This window comes from Rhipicephalus microplus, chromosome 2 (genome assembly GCF_043290135.1).
Source record: "Rhipicephalus microplus isolate Deutch F79 chromosome 2, USDA_Rmic, whole genome shotgun sequence".
Classification (NCBI taxonomy): Eukaryota; Metazoa; Arthropoda; class Arachnida; order Ixodida; family Ixodidae; genus Rhipicephalus; species Rhipicephalus microplus.
The window spans coordinates 199,351,820-199,364,495 of record NC_134701.1 but is presented as its reverse complement, the minus strand read 5'-3'; the positions used below and the strand labels follow the sequence as shown (position 1 = coordinate 199,364,495).

At 45.8% G+C, this 12,676-nt stretch overlaps 1 protein-coding gene and 39 non-coding genes across 40 annotated transcripts; all 40 read right to left on the bottom strand.

Moving 5' to 3' along the window:
- Window positions 1–220: 220 nt before the first annotated feature.
- Window positions 221–293, bottom strand: TRNAF-AAA (transfer RNA phenylalanine (anticodon AAA)). The gene has a single exon. It is a non-coding gene; the product is annotated as a tRNA-Phe (tRNA).
- Window positions 294–512: 219 nt separating this feature from the next.
- TRNAV-AAC (transfer RNA valine (anticodon AAC)) lies at window positions 513–585 on the bottom strand. The gene has a single exon. It is a non-coding gene; the product is annotated as a tRNA-Val (tRNA).
- A 218-nt stretch (window positions 586–803) lies between these two features.
- TRNAV-AAC (transfer RNA valine (anticodon AAC)) lies at window positions 804–876 on the bottom strand. Its single transcript has one exon. It is a non-coding gene; the product is annotated as a tRNA-Val (tRNA).
- A 72-nt stretch (window positions 877–948) lies between these two features.
- On the bottom strand, window positions 949–1,021 carry TRNAV-AAC (transfer RNA valine (anticodon AAC)). The gene has a single exon. It is a non-coding gene; the product is annotated as a tRNA-Val (tRNA).
- Window positions 1,022–1,532: 511 nt separating this feature from the next.
- TRNAI-UAU (transfer RNA isoleucine (anticodon UAU)) lies at window positions 1,533–1,605 on the bottom strand. Its single transcript has one exon. It is a non-coding gene; the product is annotated as a tRNA-Ile (tRNA).
- Window positions 1,606–1,675: 70 nt separating this feature from the next.
- TRNAV-CAC (transfer RNA valine (anticodon CAC)) lies at window positions 1,676–1,748 on the bottom strand. Its single transcript has one exon. It is a non-coding gene; the product is annotated as a tRNA-Val (tRNA).
- Window positions 1,749–1,967: 219 nt separating this feature from the next.
- On the bottom strand, window positions 1,968–2,040 carry TRNAV-AAC (transfer RNA valine (anticodon AAC)). The gene has a single exon. It is a non-coding gene; the product is annotated as a tRNA-Val (tRNA).
- A 216-nt stretch (window positions 2,041–2,256) lies between these two features.
- Window positions 2,257–2,329, bottom strand: TRNAV-AAC (transfer RNA valine (anticodon AAC)). The gene has a single exon. It is a non-coding gene; the product is annotated as a tRNA-Val (tRNA).
- A 70-nt stretch (window positions 2,330–2,399) lies between these two features.
- Window positions 2,400–2,472, bottom strand: TRNAV-CAC (transfer RNA valine (anticodon CAC)). The gene has a single exon. It is a non-coding gene; the product is annotated as a tRNA-Val (tRNA).
- Window positions 2,473–2,543: 71 nt separating this feature from the next.
- TRNAV-AAC (transfer RNA valine (anticodon AAC)) lies at window positions 2,544–2,616 on the bottom strand. Its single transcript has one exon. It is a non-coding gene; the product is annotated as a tRNA-Val (tRNA).
- A 71-nt stretch (window positions 2,617–2,687) lies between these two features.
- On the bottom strand, window positions 2,688–2,760 carry TRNAV-AAC (transfer RNA valine (anticodon AAC)). The gene has a single exon. It is a non-coding gene; the product is annotated as a tRNA-Val (tRNA).
- Window positions 2,761–2,833: 73 nt separating this feature from the next.
- Window positions 2,834–2,906, bottom strand: TRNAV-AAC (transfer RNA valine (anticodon AAC)). Its single transcript has one exon. It is a non-coding gene; the product is annotated as a tRNA-Val (tRNA).
- Window positions 2,907–2,979: 73 nt separating this feature from the next.
- On the bottom strand, window positions 2,980–3,052 carry TRNAV-AAC (transfer RNA valine (anticodon AAC)). Its single transcript has one exon. It is a non-coding gene; the product is annotated as a tRNA-Val (tRNA).
- Window positions 3,053–3,124: 72 nt separating this feature from the next.
- Window positions 3,125–3,197, bottom strand: TRNAV-AAC (transfer RNA valine (anticodon AAC)). The gene has a single exon. It is a non-coding gene; the product is annotated as a tRNA-Val (tRNA).
- Window positions 3,198–3,563: 366 nt separating this feature from the next.
- On the bottom strand, window positions 3,564–3,636 carry TRNAV-AAC (transfer RNA valine (anticodon AAC)). The gene has a single exon. It is a non-coding gene; the product is annotated as a tRNA-Val (tRNA).
- A 73-nt stretch (window positions 3,637–3,709) lies between these two features.
- TRNAV-CAC (transfer RNA valine (anticodon CAC)) lies at window positions 3,710–3,782 on the bottom strand. Its single transcript has one exon. It is a non-coding gene; the product is annotated as a tRNA-Val (tRNA).
- A 70-nt stretch (window positions 3,783–3,852) lies between these two features.
- TRNAV-AAC (transfer RNA valine (anticodon AAC)) lies at window positions 3,853–3,925 on the bottom strand. Its single transcript has one exon. It is a non-coding gene; the product is annotated as a tRNA-Val (tRNA).
- A 72-nt stretch (window positions 3,926–3,997) lies between these two features.
- Window positions 3,998–4,070, bottom strand: TRNAV-CAC (transfer RNA valine (anticodon CAC)). The gene has a single exon. It is a non-coding gene; the product is annotated as a tRNA-Val (tRNA).
- Window positions 4,071–4,144: 74 nt separating this feature from the next.
- Window positions 4,145–4,217, bottom strand: TRNAV-AAC (transfer RNA valine (anticodon AAC)). The gene has a single exon. It is a non-coding gene; the product is annotated as a tRNA-Val (tRNA).
- A 215-nt stretch (window positions 4,218–4,432) lies between these two features.
- Window positions 4,433–4,505, bottom strand: TRNAV-CAC (transfer RNA valine (anticodon CAC)). Its single transcript has one exon. It is a non-coding gene; the product is annotated as a tRNA-Val (tRNA).
- A 70-nt stretch (window positions 4,506–4,575) lies between these two features.
- Window positions 4,576–4,648, bottom strand: TRNAV-CAC (transfer RNA valine (anticodon CAC)). Its single transcript has one exon. It is a non-coding gene; the product is annotated as a tRNA-Val (tRNA).
- A 71-nt stretch (window positions 4,649–4,719) lies between these two features.
- Window positions 4,720–4,792, bottom strand: TRNAV-AAC (transfer RNA valine (anticodon AAC)). Its single transcript has one exon. It is a non-coding gene; the product is annotated as a tRNA-Val (tRNA).
- Window positions 4,793–4,864: 72 nt separating this feature from the next.
- On the bottom strand, window positions 4,865–4,937 carry TRNAV-AAC (transfer RNA valine (anticodon AAC)). The gene has a single exon. It is a non-coding gene; the product is annotated as a tRNA-Val (tRNA).
- A 73-nt stretch (window positions 4,938–5,010) lies between these two features.
- Window positions 5,011–5,083, bottom strand: TRNAV-AAC (transfer RNA valine (anticodon AAC)). Its single transcript has one exon. It is a non-coding gene; the product is annotated as a tRNA-Val (tRNA).
- Window positions 5,084–5,156: 73 nt separating this feature from the next.
- TRNAV-AAC (transfer RNA valine (anticodon AAC)) lies at window positions 5,157–5,229 on the bottom strand. Its single transcript has one exon. It is a non-coding gene; the product is annotated as a tRNA-Val (tRNA).
- A 72-nt stretch (window positions 5,230–5,301) lies between these two features.
- On the bottom strand, window positions 5,302–5,374 carry TRNAV-CAC (transfer RNA valine (anticodon CAC)). The gene has a single exon. It is a non-coding gene; the product is annotated as a tRNA-Val (tRNA).
- Window positions 5,375–5,739: 365 nt separating this feature from the next.
- Window positions 5,740–5,812, bottom strand: TRNAV-AAC (transfer RNA valine (anticodon AAC)). The gene has a single exon. It is a non-coding gene; the product is annotated as a tRNA-Val (tRNA).
- A 218-nt stretch (window positions 5,813–6,030) lies between these two features.
- TRNAV-AAC (transfer RNA valine (anticodon AAC)) lies at window positions 6,031–6,103 on the bottom strand. Its single transcript has one exon. It is a non-coding gene; the product is annotated as a tRNA-Val (tRNA).
- A 72-nt stretch (window positions 6,104–6,175) lies between these two features.
- On the bottom strand, window positions 6,176–6,248 carry TRNAV-AAC (transfer RNA valine (anticodon AAC)). Its single transcript has one exon. It is a non-coding gene; the product is annotated as a tRNA-Val (tRNA).
- A 363-nt stretch (window positions 6,249–6,611) lies between these two features.
- On the bottom strand, window positions 6,612–6,684 carry TRNAV-AAC (transfer RNA valine (anticodon AAC)). The gene has a single exon. It is a non-coding gene; the product is annotated as a tRNA-Val (tRNA).
- Window positions 6,685–6,756: 72 nt separating this feature from the next.
- Window positions 6,757–6,829, bottom strand: TRNAV-AAC (transfer RNA valine (anticodon AAC)). The gene has a single exon. It is a non-coding gene; the product is annotated as a tRNA-Val (tRNA).
- Window positions 6,830–7,187: 358 nt separating this feature from the next.
- On the bottom strand, window positions 7,188–7,260 carry TRNAV-CAC (transfer RNA valine (anticodon CAC)). The gene has a single exon. It is a non-coding gene; the product is annotated as a tRNA-Val (tRNA).
- A 72-nt stretch (window positions 7,261–7,332) lies between these two features.
- TRNAV-AAC (transfer RNA valine (anticodon AAC)) lies at window positions 7,333–7,405 on the bottom strand. The gene has a single exon. It is a non-coding gene; the product is annotated as a tRNA-Val (tRNA).
- A 508-nt stretch (window positions 7,406–7,913) lies between these two features.
- TRNAV-CAC (transfer RNA valine (anticodon CAC)) lies at window positions 7,914–7,986 on the bottom strand. The gene has a single exon. It is a non-coding gene; the product is annotated as a tRNA-Val (tRNA).
- Window positions 7,987–8,056: 70 nt separating this feature from the next.
- Window positions 8,057–8,129, bottom strand: TRNAV-CAC (transfer RNA valine (anticodon CAC)). Its single transcript has one exon. It is a non-coding gene; the product is annotated as a tRNA-Val (tRNA).
- A 71-nt stretch (window positions 8,130–8,200) lies between these two features.
- On the bottom strand, window positions 8,201–8,273 carry TRNAV-AAC (transfer RNA valine (anticodon AAC)). The gene has a single exon. It is a non-coding gene; the product is annotated as a tRNA-Val (tRNA).
- Window positions 8,274–8,345: 72 nt separating this feature from the next.
- On the bottom strand, window positions 8,346–8,418 carry TRNAV-AAC (transfer RNA valine (anticodon AAC)). Its single transcript has one exon. It is a non-coding gene; the product is annotated as a tRNA-Val (tRNA).
- Window positions 8,419–8,491: 73 nt separating this feature from the next.
- On the bottom strand, window positions 8,492–8,564 carry TRNAV-AAC (transfer RNA valine (anticodon AAC)). Its single transcript has one exon. It is a non-coding gene; the product is annotated as a tRNA-Val (tRNA).
- A 218-nt stretch (window positions 8,565–8,782) lies between these two features.
- TRNAV-CAC (transfer RNA valine (anticodon CAC)) lies at window positions 8,783–8,855 on the bottom strand. Its single transcript has one exon. It is a non-coding gene; the product is annotated as a tRNA-Val (tRNA).
- A 253-nt stretch (window positions 8,856–9,108) lies between these two features.
- Window positions 9,109–10,116, bottom strand: LOC142786906 (uncharacterized). Its single transcript, XM_075884596.1, has one exon. The coding sequence runs from the start codon at window positions 10,111–10,113 to the stop codon at window positions 9,109–9,111; it is 1,005 nt and encodes a 334-aa protein (XP_075740711.1). The 5' UTR covers window positions 10,114–10,116.
- Between the last annotated feature and the right edge of the window lie 2,560 nt (window positions 10,117–12,676).

The window sequence follows — 12,676 nt, the reverse complement described above, 5'->3', positions numbered from 1 at the left end:
ACAGCTGTGCAGAGCTCTCAAGAATTAGTCTTTGTTCAAAGACGTATATTGAAACTGTAAAAAAAGAAATGCTCTCGTGCCTGCCAGGGATCGAACCTGGTGCCTTCCGCGCGTAAGGCAGATGTGATAAACTCTACACCACAAACACAGCTGTGCAGAGCTCTCTTGAATGAGTCTTTGTTCAATGACCTATATTGAAACTGTAAAAAAGAAGTGCTCTTGTGCCCGCCAGGGATCGAACCTGGGGCCTTCCGCGTTTTAAGTGGGTGTGATAACCACTACACCACAAGTACAGCTGTGCAGAGCTCTCAAGAATTAGTCTTTGTTCAAAGACGTATATTGAAACTGTAAAAAAAAGAAATGCTCTCGTGCCTGCCAGGGATCGAACCTGGTGCCTTCCGCGCGTAAGGCAGATGTGATAAACTCTACACCACAAACACACCTGTGCAGAGCTCTCATGAATGAGTCTTTGTTCAATGACGTATATTGAAACTGTAAAAAAGAAGTGCTCTTGTGCCTGCCAGGGATCGAACCTGGGACCTTCCGCGTGTTACGCGGATGTGATAACCGCTACACCACAAGCACAGCTTTGAAGAGCTCTCACGAATGAGCCTTTGTTCAATGACGTATATTGAAACTGTAAAACAGAAGTGCTCTTTTGCGTGTCAGGGATCGAACCTGGTGCTTTCCGCGCATAAGGCGGGTGTGATAAACACTACACCACAAGCACAGCTGTGCAGAGATCTCACGAATGAGGCTTTGTTCAATGAAGCATTTTGAAACTGTAAAAAAGGAAGTGCTCTTGTGCCTGCCACGGATCGAACCTGGGGCCTTCCGCGTGTTAAGCGGATGTGATAACCACTACACCACAAGCACAGCTGTGCAGAGCTCTCATAAATGAGTCTTTGTTCAATGACGTATACTGAAACTGTAAAAAAGAAGTGCTCTTGTGCCTGCCAGGGATCGAACCTGGGACCTTCCGCGTGTTAGGCGGATGTGACAACCGCTACACCACAAGCACAGCTTTGCAGAGCTCTCACGAATGAGCCTTTGTTTAATGACGTATATTGAAACTGTAAAAAAGAAGTGCTCTTGTGCCTGCCAGGATCGAACCTGGCTGGAGCCTTCCGCGTGTTAGGCGGATGAGATAACCGCTACACCACAAGCACAGCTGTGCAGAGGGACACGAATGAGTCTTTTATCAATGAAGCATAATGAAACTGTAAAAAAAGAAGTGCTCTTGTGCCTGCCAGGGATCGAACCTCGGGCCTTCCGCGTGTTAGGCGGATGTGATAACCGCTACACCACACGAAACAGCTGTGCAAAGAGACACGAAGGAGTCTTTGTTCGATGAAGTATATTGAAACTGTAAAAAAAGAAGTGCTCTTGTGCCTGCCAGGGATCGGACCTGGGGCCTTCCGCGTGTTGGGTGGATGTGACAACCGCTACACCACAAGCACAGCTGTGCAGAGGTCTCACAAATGAGCCTTTGTTCAATGACGTATATTGAAACTGTAAAAATGAAGTGCTCTTGTGCATGCCAGGGATCCAACCTGGGGCCTTCCGCGTATAAGGCGGATGTGATAACCACTACACCACAAGCACAGCTGTGCAGAGCTCTCATGATTGAGTCTTTGTTCAATGACGTATATTGAAATTAAAAAATAAATGCTCCTGTGCCTGTCAGGCATCGAACCTGCGGCCTTCCGCGTGTGAAGCGGATGTGATAACCACTACACCACAGGTACAGCTGTGCAGAGCTCTCAAGAATTAGTCTTTGTTCAAAGACGTATATTGAAACTGTAAAAAAAAGAAATGCTCTCGTGCCTGCCAGGGATCGAACCTGGTGCCTTCCGCGCGTAAGGCAGATGTGATAAACTCTACACCACAAACACAGCTGTGCAGAGCTCTCATGAATGAGTCTTTGTTCAATGACGTATATTGAAACTGTAAAAAAGAAGTGCTCTTGTGCCTGCCAGGGATCGAACCTGGGACCTTCCGCGTGTTAGGCGGATGTGATAACCGCTACACCACAAGCACAGCTTTGAAGAGCTCTCACGAATGAGCCTTTGTTCAATGACGTATATTGAAACTGTAAAACAGAAGTGCTCTTTTGCCTGTCAGGGATCGAACCTGGTGCTTTCCGCGCATGGCGGGTGTGATAAACACTACACCACAAGCACAGCTGTGCAGAGATCTCACGAATGAGGCTTTGTTCAATGAAGCATTTTGAAACTGTAAAAAAGGAAGTGCTCTTGTGCCTGCCACGGATCGAACCTGGGGCCTTCCGCGTGTTAAGCGGATGTGATAACCACTACACCACAAGCACAACTGTGCGGAGCTCTCATGAATGAGCCTTTGTTCAATGACGTATATTGAAATTAAAAAATACATGCTCCTGTGCCTGCCAGGAATCGAACCTGGGGCCTTCCGCGTGTGAAGCGGATGTGATAACAACTACACCACAAGCACAGCTGTGCAGAGCTCTCATGAATGACTCTTTGTTCAATGACGTATATTGAAACTAAAAAAAGAAACGCTCTTGTGCCTGCCAGGGATCAAACCTGGGGCCATCCGCGTGTTAGGCGGATGTGATAACCGCCACACCACAAGCACAGCTGTGCAGAGCGACACGTATGAGTCTTTGTTCAATAAAGTATATTGAAACTGTAAAAAAGAAGTGCTCTTGTGCCTGCCAGGGATCGAACCTGGGGCATTCCGCGTGTTAGGCGGTTGTGATAACCACTACACCACAAGCGCAGCTGTGCAGAGCTCTCATGATTGAGTCTTTGTTCAATGACGTATATTGAAACTGTAAAAAAAGAAGTGCTCTTGTGCCTGCCAGGGATCGAACCTGGGGCCTGCCGCGTGTTAGGCGGATGTGATAACCGCTACACCACAAGCACAGCTGTGCATTCCTCTCATGAATGAGTCTTTGTTCAATGACGTATATTGAAACTGTAAAAAAAGAAATGCTCTCGTGCCTGCCAGAGATCGAACCTGGTGCCTTCCGCGTGTTAGGCGGATGTGATAACCACTACACCACAAGCACAGCTGTGCAGAGCTCTCATGAATGAGTCTTTGTTCAATGACGTATACTGAAACTGTAAAAAAGAAGTGCTCTTGTGCCTGCCAGGGATCGAACCTGGGACCTTCCGCGTGTTAGGCGGATGTGATAACCGCTACACCAAAAGCACAGCTTTGAAAACTCTCACGAATGAGCCTTTGTTCAATAACGTATATTGAAACTGTAAAAAAGAAGTGCTCTTGTGCCTGCCAGGGAGCGAACCTGGCTGGAGCCTTCCGCGTGTTAGGCGGATGAGATAACCGCTACACCACAAGCACAGCTGTGCTGAGGGACACGAATGAGTCTTTGTTCAATGAAGCATATTGAAACTGTAAAAAAAGAAGTGCTCTTGTGCCTGACAGGGATCGAACCTCGGGCCTTCCGCGTGTTAGGCGGATGTGATAACCGCTACACCACACGAAACAGCTGTGCAAAGTGACACGAAGGAGTCTTTGTTCAATGAAGTATATTGAAACTGTAAAAAAAGAAGTGCTCTTGTGCCTGCCAGGGATCGAACCTGGGGCCTTCCGCGTGTTAGGCGGATGTGACAACCGCTACACCACAAGCACAGCTGTGCAGAGGTCTCACAAATGAGCGTTTGTTCAATGACGTATATTGAAACTGTAAAAAAAGAAGTGCTCTTGTGCCTGCCAGGAATCGAACCTGGGGCCTTCCGCGTGTGAAGCGGATGTGATAACCACTACACCACAAGCACAGCTGTGCAGAGATCTCATGAATGAGTCTTTGTTCAATGATGTATATTGAAACTAAAAAGGAAACGCTCTTGTGCCTGCCAGGGATCGAACCTGGGGCCTTCCACGTGTTAGGCGGATGTGATAACCATTGCACCACAAGCACAGCTGTGCAGAGTTCTCACGATTAAGTCTTTGTTCAATGACGTATATTGAAATTAAAAAAAAGAAATGCTCTTGTGCCTGCCAGGGATTGAACCTGGGGCCTTCCGTGTGTGAAGCGGATGTGATAACCACTACACCACAAGCACAGCTGTGCAGAGCTCTCACGATTGAGTCTTTGTTCAATGACGTATATTGAAACTGTAAAAAAAAGAAGTGCTCTTGTGCCTGCCAGGAATCGAACCTGGGGCCTTCCGCGTGTTAGGCGGATGTGATAACCGCTACACCACAAGCTCAGCTGTGCAGAGCTCTCACGAATGAACCTTTGTTCATTGACGTATATTGAAACTCTAAAAAGGAAGTGCTCTTGTGCCTGCCAGAGATCGAACCTGGGGCCTTTCGCGTATTAGGTGGATGTGATAACCACTTCACCACAAGCACAGCTGTGCAGAGCTCTCACGAATGAGCCTTTGTTCAATGACGTATATTGAAACTAAAAAATAAATGCTCTTGTGCCTGCCAGGGATCGAACCTGGGGCCTTCCGAGTGTGAAGCGGATGTTATAACCACTACACCACAAGCACAACTGTGCGGAGCTCTCATGAATGAGCCTTTGTTCAATGACGTATATTGAAATTAAAAAATACATGCTCCTGTGCCTGCCAGGAATCGAACCTGGGGCCTTCCGCGTGTGAAGCGGATGTGATAACAACTACACCGCAAGCACAGCTGTGCAGAGCTCTCATGAATGACTCTTTGTTCAATGACGTATATTGAAACTAAAAAAAGAAACGCTCTTGTGCCTGCCAGGGATCAAACCTGGGGCCATCCGCGTGTTAGGCGGATGTGATAACCGCTACACCACAAGCACAGCTGTGCAGAGCGACACGTATGAGTCTTTGTTCAATAAAGTATATTGAAACTGTAAAAAAAGAAGTGCTCTTGTGCCTGCCAGGGATCGAACCTGGAGCCTTCCGCGTGTTAGGCGGTTGTGATAACCACTACACCACAAGCGCAGCTGTGCAGAGCTCTGATGATTGAGTCTTTGTTCAATGACGTATATTGAAACTGTAAAAAAAGAAGTGCTCTTGTGCCTGCCAGGGATCGAACCTGGGGCCTTCCGCGTGTTAGGCGGATGTGATAACCGCTACACCACAAGCACAGCTGTGCATTCCTCTCATGAATGAGTCTTTGTTCAATGACGTATATTGAAACTGTAAAAAAAGAAATGCTCTCGTGCCTGCCAGAGATCGAACCTGGTGCCTTCCGCGTGTTAGGCGGATGTGATAACCATTACACCACAAGCACAGCTGTGCAGAGCTCTCACGATTAAGTCTTTGTTCAATGACGTAGATTGAAATTAAAAAAAAGAAATGCTCTTGTACCTGCCAGGGATTGAACCTGGGGCCTTCCGTGTGTGAAGCGGATGTGATAATCACTACACCACAAGCACAACTGTGCAGCGCTCTCACGAATGAGCCTTTGTTCAATGACGTATATTGAAACTGTAAAGAAGAAGTGCTCTTGTGCCTGCCAGGGATAGAACCTGGGGCCTTCCGCATGTTAGGTGGGTGTGATAACCACTACACCACAAGTACATCTGTGCAGAGCTCTCAAGAATTAGTCTTTGTTCAAAGACGTATATTGAAACTGTAAAAAAAAAGAAATGCTCTCGTGCCTGCCAGGGATCGAACCTGGTGCCTTCCGCGCGTAAGGCAGATGTGATAAACTCTACACCACAAACACAGCTGTGCAGAGCTCTCATGAATGAGTCTTTGTTCAATGACGTATATTGAAACTGTAAAAAATAAGTGCTCTTGTGCCTGCCAGGGATCGAACCTGGGACCTTCCGCGTGTTAGGCGGATGTGATAACCGCTACACCACAAGCACAGCTTTGAAGAGCTCTCACGAATGAGCCTTTGTTCAATGACGTATATTGAAACTGTAAAACAGAAGTGCTCTTGTGCCTGTCAGGGATCGAACCTGGTGCCTTCCGCGCATAAGGCGGTTGTGATAAACACTACACCACAAGCACAGCTGCGCAGAGATCTCACGAATGAGGCTTTGTTCAATGAAGCATTTTGAAACTGTAAAAAAGGAAGTGCTCTTGTGCCTGCCACGGATCGAACCTGGGGCCTTCCGCGTGTTAAGCGGATGTCATAACCACTACACCACAAGCACAGCTGTGCAGAGCTCTCATGAATGAGTCTTTGTTCAATGACGTATACTGAAACTGTAAAAAAGAAGTGCTCTTGTGCCTGCCAGGGATCCAACCTGGAACCTTCCGCGTGTTAGGCGGATGTGATAACCGCTACACCACAAGCACAGTTTTGCAGAGCTCTCACGAATGAGCCTTTGTTTAATGACGTATATTGAAACTGTAAAAAAGAAGTGCTCTTGTGCCTGCCAGGATCGAACCTGGCTGGAGCCTTCCGCGTGTTAGGCGGATGAGATAACCGCTACACCACAAGCACAGCTGTGCAGAGGGACACGAATGAGTCTTTGTTCAATGAAGCATATTGAAACTGTAAAAAAGAAGTGCTCTTGTGCCTGCCAGGGATGGAACCTCGGGCGTTCCGCGTGTTAGGCGGATGTGATAACCGCTACATCACACGAAACAGCTGTACAAAGTTACACGAAGGAGTCTGTTCAATGAAGTATATTGAAACTGTAAAAAAAGAAGTGCTCTTGTGCATGGCAGGGATCGAACCTGGGGCCTTCCGCGTGTTAGGCGGATGTGGTAACCGCTACACCACAAGCACAGCTGTGCAGAGCTCTCACGAATCAACCTTTGTTCAATGAAGTATATTGAAACGGTAAAAAAGCGGTGCTCTTGCGCATGGCAGGGATCGAACCTGGGGCCTTCCGCGTGTTAGGCGGATGTGGTAACCGCTACACCACAAGCACAGCTGTGCAGAGCTCTCACGAATGAACCTTTGTTCATTGACGTATATTGAAACTGTAAAAAGGAAGTGCTCTGGTGCCTGCCAGAGATCGAACCTGGGGCCGTTCGCGTATTAGGTGGATGTGATAACCACTACACCACAAGCACAGCTGTGCAGAGCTCTCAAGAATGAGCCTTTGTTCAATGAAGTATATTGAAACTAAAAAATAAATGCTCTTGTGCGTGTCAGGGATCGAACCTGCGGCTTTCCTCGTGTGAAGCAGATGTGATAACCACTACACCACAAGCACAACTGTGCGGAGCTCTCATGAATGAGTCTTTGTTCAATGACGTATATTGAAATTAAAAAATACATGCTCCTGTGCCTGCCAGGAATCGAACCTGGGGCCTTCCGCGTGTGAAGCGGATGTGATAACAACTACACCACAAGCACAGCTGTGCAGAGCTCTCATGAATGACTCTTTGTTCAATGACGTATACTGAAACTGTAAAAAAGAAGTGCTCTTGTGCCTGCCAGGGATCGAACCTGGGACCTTCCGCGTGTTAGGCGGATGTGATAACCGCTACACCACAAGCACAGCTTTGCAGAGCTCTCACGAATGAGCCTTTGTTTAATGACGTATATTGAAACTGTAAAAAAGAAGGGCTCTTGTGCCTGCCAGGATCGAACCTGGCTGGAGCCTTCCGCGTGTTAGGCGGATGAGATAACCGCTACACCACAAGCACAGCTGTGCAGAGGGACACGAATGAGTCTTTTATCAATGAAGCATAATGAAACTGTAAAAAAAGAAGTGCTCTTGTGCCTGCCAGGGATCGAACCTCGGGCCTTCCGCGTGTTAGGCGGATGTGATAACCGCTACACCACACGAAACAGCTGTGCAAAGAGACACGAAGGAGTCTTGGTTCGATGAAGTATATTGAAACTCTAAAAAGGAAGTGCTCTTGTGCCTGCCAGAGATCGAACCTGGGGTCTTTCGCGTATTAGGTGGATGTGATAACCACTTCACCACAAGCACAGCTGTGCAGAGCTCTCACGAATGAGCCTTTGTTCAATGACGTATATTGAAACTAAAAAATAAATGCTCTTGTGCCTGCCAGGGATCGAACCTGGGGCCTTCCGAGTGTGAAGCGGATGTTATAACCACTACACCACAAGCACAACTGTGCGGAGCTCTCATGAATGAGCCTTTGTTCAATGACGTATATTGAAATTAAAAAATACATGCTCCTGTGCCTGCCAGGAATCGAACCTGGGGCCTTCCGCGTGTGAAGCGGATGTGATAACAACTACACCACAAGCACAGCTGTGCAGAGCTCTCATGAATGACTCTTTGTTCAATGACGTATATTGAAACTAAAAAAAGAAACGCTCTTGTGCCTGCCAGGGATCAAACCTGGGGCCATCCGCGTGTTAGGCGGATGTGATAACCGCTACACCACAAGCACAGCTGTGCAGAGCGACACGTATGAGTCTTTGTTCAATAAAGTATATTGAAACTGTAAAAAAAGAAGTGCTCTTGTGCCTGCCAGGGATCGAACCTGGGGCCTTCCGCGTGTTAGGCGGTTGTGATAACCACTACACCACAAGCGCAGCTGTGCAGAGCTCTGATGATTGAGTCTTTGTTCAATGACGTATATTGAAACTGTAAAAAAAGAAGTGCTCTTGTGCCTGCCAGGGATCGAACCTGGGGCCTTCCGCGTGTTAGGCGGATGTGATAACCGCTACACCACAAGCACAGCTGTGCATTCCTCTCATGAATGAGTCTTTGTTCAATGACGTATATTGAAACTGTAAAAAAAGAAATGCTCTCGTGCCTTCCAGAGATCGAACCTGGTGCCTTCCGCGTGTTAGGCGGATGTGATAACCATTACACCACAAGCACAGCTGTGCAGAGCTCTCACGATTAAGTCTTTGTTCAATGACGTAGATTGAAATTAAAAAAAAGAAATGCTCTTGTACCTGCCAGGGATTGAACCTGGGGCCTTCCGTGTGTGAAGCGGATGTGATAATCACTACACCACAAGCACAACTGTGCAGCGCTCTCACGAATGAGCCTTTGTTCAATGACGTATATTGAAACTGTAAAGAAGAAGTGCTCTTGTGCCTGCCAGGGATAGAACCTGGGGCCTTCCGCATGTTAGGTGGGTGTGATAACCACTACACCACAAGTATTTCTTTTTTTTTTTTCTTTATTGCCGGCTTCGCACAAAAGAAATACAATTTACGATCACATTTAAACAAGTTTAAAAAAAACACCAGCCTGGCTGTGACTGGTTTCATTTAAAACTGCTTCATTGTAGCCAACACATTCAACAACGACACCCATTCGGGTCTTTCTTCTCTGGAAGATAACACGTCTCTTATGTATACAATACTTTCCGTGAAGTATTCATGCGCACATCGGGCATCTTTATCTACGTGTCTTACCGCCATTCTAGTTCGCCACACGCTGTGAAGCACAAGCAACATAAACATATCATAAGGCACACCATCCTCATTTTCTACAGCCAAGAATCTAATACCGTGTGGTGTGATAGGCAAGTCCTTTTTCAAAGTACGCTGCAGAATGTCCCACAGAAAAACAGCATCCCAGCAATCAAGAAAAATGTGGTTGACAGTCTCGGGTTTCTTACAGATAAGGCAGTCCATCGACCACGGAACAAAGAAACCCTTTTCTTGTAACCATGGTTTTACGGGCAATGTTCCGCTGTGCAGCTGAAAAAAAAATGTCTTTGCACTTGCGCGTACGGTCATCATTTTCACTCTCTTCAATACGTCACGTTCAGCACCAGCCTGGTATACTGATCTGTAGATAGGCTGAGGCAGCATTACGTCACGTAAATCTCTGTAAAGACGTTTTCTCTTTACAACAGATAAATATTCCATTGAAAATCTCACTTTCAGTATTTCATATGCCATTATAACTTCTCTTAAATATCCGCGTAGGTTACATTTCACAGGCATACTTGATACCACATAATCAGGAATCTTATTAGAAAGTACAATTTGTAGAAATGTTCTCACAAACGGATTACATTGGTCGCGTAAAAAAATATATCTAGACACAATTTGCTTGAGGAAGAGGTGAGCCAATCCTAAACCACCATTTCTTAGTGAATGAAATAAGTTTGTTCGACTCGTACGCTCCCAAACCGACCCCCAAACAAACACAGCTAAGACTCGATGCAATTTCTGCACATTTGCTCTTGACATAAATAGGAACTGCAGAACATACCATACTTTGCAAACAATGAACCAATTGCATGCAGTCGCTCTAGAAAACATAGAAAGTTCTCTACCACCCCAGTTTCTTGTCCTCTCACGAGTGCTCTCACATATCTCTTTCCAGTAATCATCCGTGTTTTTATAATGCTGGAGGGGTACTCCGAGATACTTCGTCGGTACAAGTGACCAGTTCATATTTGCAAAGTTTTGTGGGGTGATCTCCCAAGAACCATGCCACAAGCCTAGGCATTTGTCCCAGTTTACTGCACTGCCTGTCATCTTGCAAAAATAGGCCACATAACGTATCACTTCACTGACACTTTCCTTATCGCTACAAAACACGGCGATATCGTCAGCATATGTTAGCATTTTAACTTCACTGTTCATTAGCTGATACCCTTTTATTGTTTCATTGCTAATAATCTTCATGCAGAAAGGTTCCATATATATTGCAAATAATAAAGCCGAAATGGGATCACCTTGCCGCACACCGTTTGTCACTTGAAAGCTTTCAGTAAGTCGCCCATTAATTACAATACTCGTAAAGCACTCTCTATAGGCCATTTTTACCCCTTCCAAAATGACAGACCCTACATTAACATATTCTAATATCAAAAAAAGGATATCATGATTTACACGGTCAAAGGCTTTTTCCAGATCTAATTGCAACATTGCAACCTTGCCACCAAACACATCGCAGCTCTCCAGCACGCTTCTCGCTACATGAACATTTGTATTTATTGTGCGTCCTTTTATACCACAAGTCTGGTGTGGTCCAACTAGTATTTTCATCATCCTTTGCAACCTGCCTGCAAGAACCTTCATAAACACTTTATAGTCTGTGTTGGCTAAACTGATTGGTCGGTACGACTTGACGGACAATAATTTTTTGGGGTCGTCAGTTTTCGGTATGAGTATTACGTGCGTCTTTTTAAATGAGCCGGGCAGAACCTTTAATCTTATAGCCTCCGTGAAGACACGATGTAAGGCAACAGAAATAACACCTTTAAAAGTCTTGTACAATGCGGCACCAAATCCATCAGGTCCCGGTGCTTTGCCAGCCGCTAGGTCATCAATAGCCTTTTCTATTTCGGACACTTCAATCGCTATCTCCAGCTGCTCTCTCTCGTTATCAGAGAGCTTTGGTATCAAATGCAGAAACTGAGCCTCAAACCCTTCCTCTGCCTTCACTTTTCGGCCAAGTATGCCTCGGAAATATTCGACAAATACTTGCTCAATTGCTGTCGCTTCACGTACAATACCGCTATCAGTTGCAATCGCTTTGATTTCATTTCGCTTGGCGTATCTTTTTTCATCCCCAAGTGCACGCTTTGTTGGTGTTTCGCCGAGAGATAATTTTTCTGCACGTGCCCTTATCACCGCCCCTCTATATTTTTCAATGTCAATTGCCTCCAATTGGTTTTTCAACTGCCTTATTTCTTTTGTGTACTTTCCTGGCATTTTACTTTCTAGACTCAATGCGAAGTCTAACTGACATTGCAAATCTTTTTCTTTTTCCTTTTTGGCTCTATGTAACACACCGGATCTTTCTATGGCTTTCATCTTTGTCACCTCCTTAAAACGCTCCCAGGCTTCAATCACGTTCGCTTGAGGCTCAGCTAACATTTTGTTAATGGAATCCTGCACAGCTTCAACGAACAATTCATCTTTTAATAATAAGTCGTTTAATTTCCACACATCCCAGTTAAAGCGTGTCTTCTTCTGTTTATACCCTATAGTGAACATTACTAAACTGTGGTCACTGAAAGACACACTTTTTACTTCATAATTCGAACATACTCGCATTAACTCTACTGACACATAGGCTCTGTCTAGCCTCGCATGGCTTTCGTTCTGAAAATGTGTGAAGTGCTCTTCTGCAGAGAGCACATCACCAACATCTTCGAGATGACAATCTTGTACAATAGTGCAGAGTAGCGTTGCACTTTGGTCTTTTATGGCTGCTTTTTTTGCTCTGTCCTGAGGGTTACAAACACAATTAAAGTCGCCGAGCATAATGACAATCCTGCCACAGCTAAGAAAAGTCTGTAAATTCTCAAACAATAATTTACGTTCAACTTCTTTGTTCGGTGCGTAAACACAGACAACTCGCCATTTTTTATTATTATATGTAAAATCGCAAACTATGAATCTCCCAGTACTAGACACAGTTACAGTCTCCTCAACTATTCCAATAGAATTTTTAAGGAACAGTGCACAACCCGCCGACATTCCAACGGCATGAGACACACACACATCGTACCGGGCTCTAAAAGGGGACACCATTCGGTCAGTCTGATCTTGCCCTTCAACTTTTGTTTCCTGAATGGCAATAACATCGAGATCACGTTCCAGCATCAAACGACTTAATTGATACTGCCTTCGTCGAGCGGCAAGTCCCCTGACATTGAGAGTCGCAACTCTCAATTCTGCTTCGACGCTCATAGCCATTAGGACGTGAATGGCCGTCCAGGCCACATGGTTCTCACCTCTGGTACTCCTTTATCACCATCAGGTCCAAGGTTCGATATGGTCTGATAGGTCCCCTTTCTTTTGGTCACAAAAGTAGAGCGCCGCGCACGTTTCACGCAGCACATTATGCACACTTCACCACTGCGCTCCA

What these genes read in the sequence shown, in the direction of transcription:
- LOC142786906 (XM_075884596.1), bottom strand. Translation starts at nt 10,113, where the DNA reads ATGTTTTCTAGAGCGACTGCATGCAATTGGTTCATTGTTTGCAAAGTA.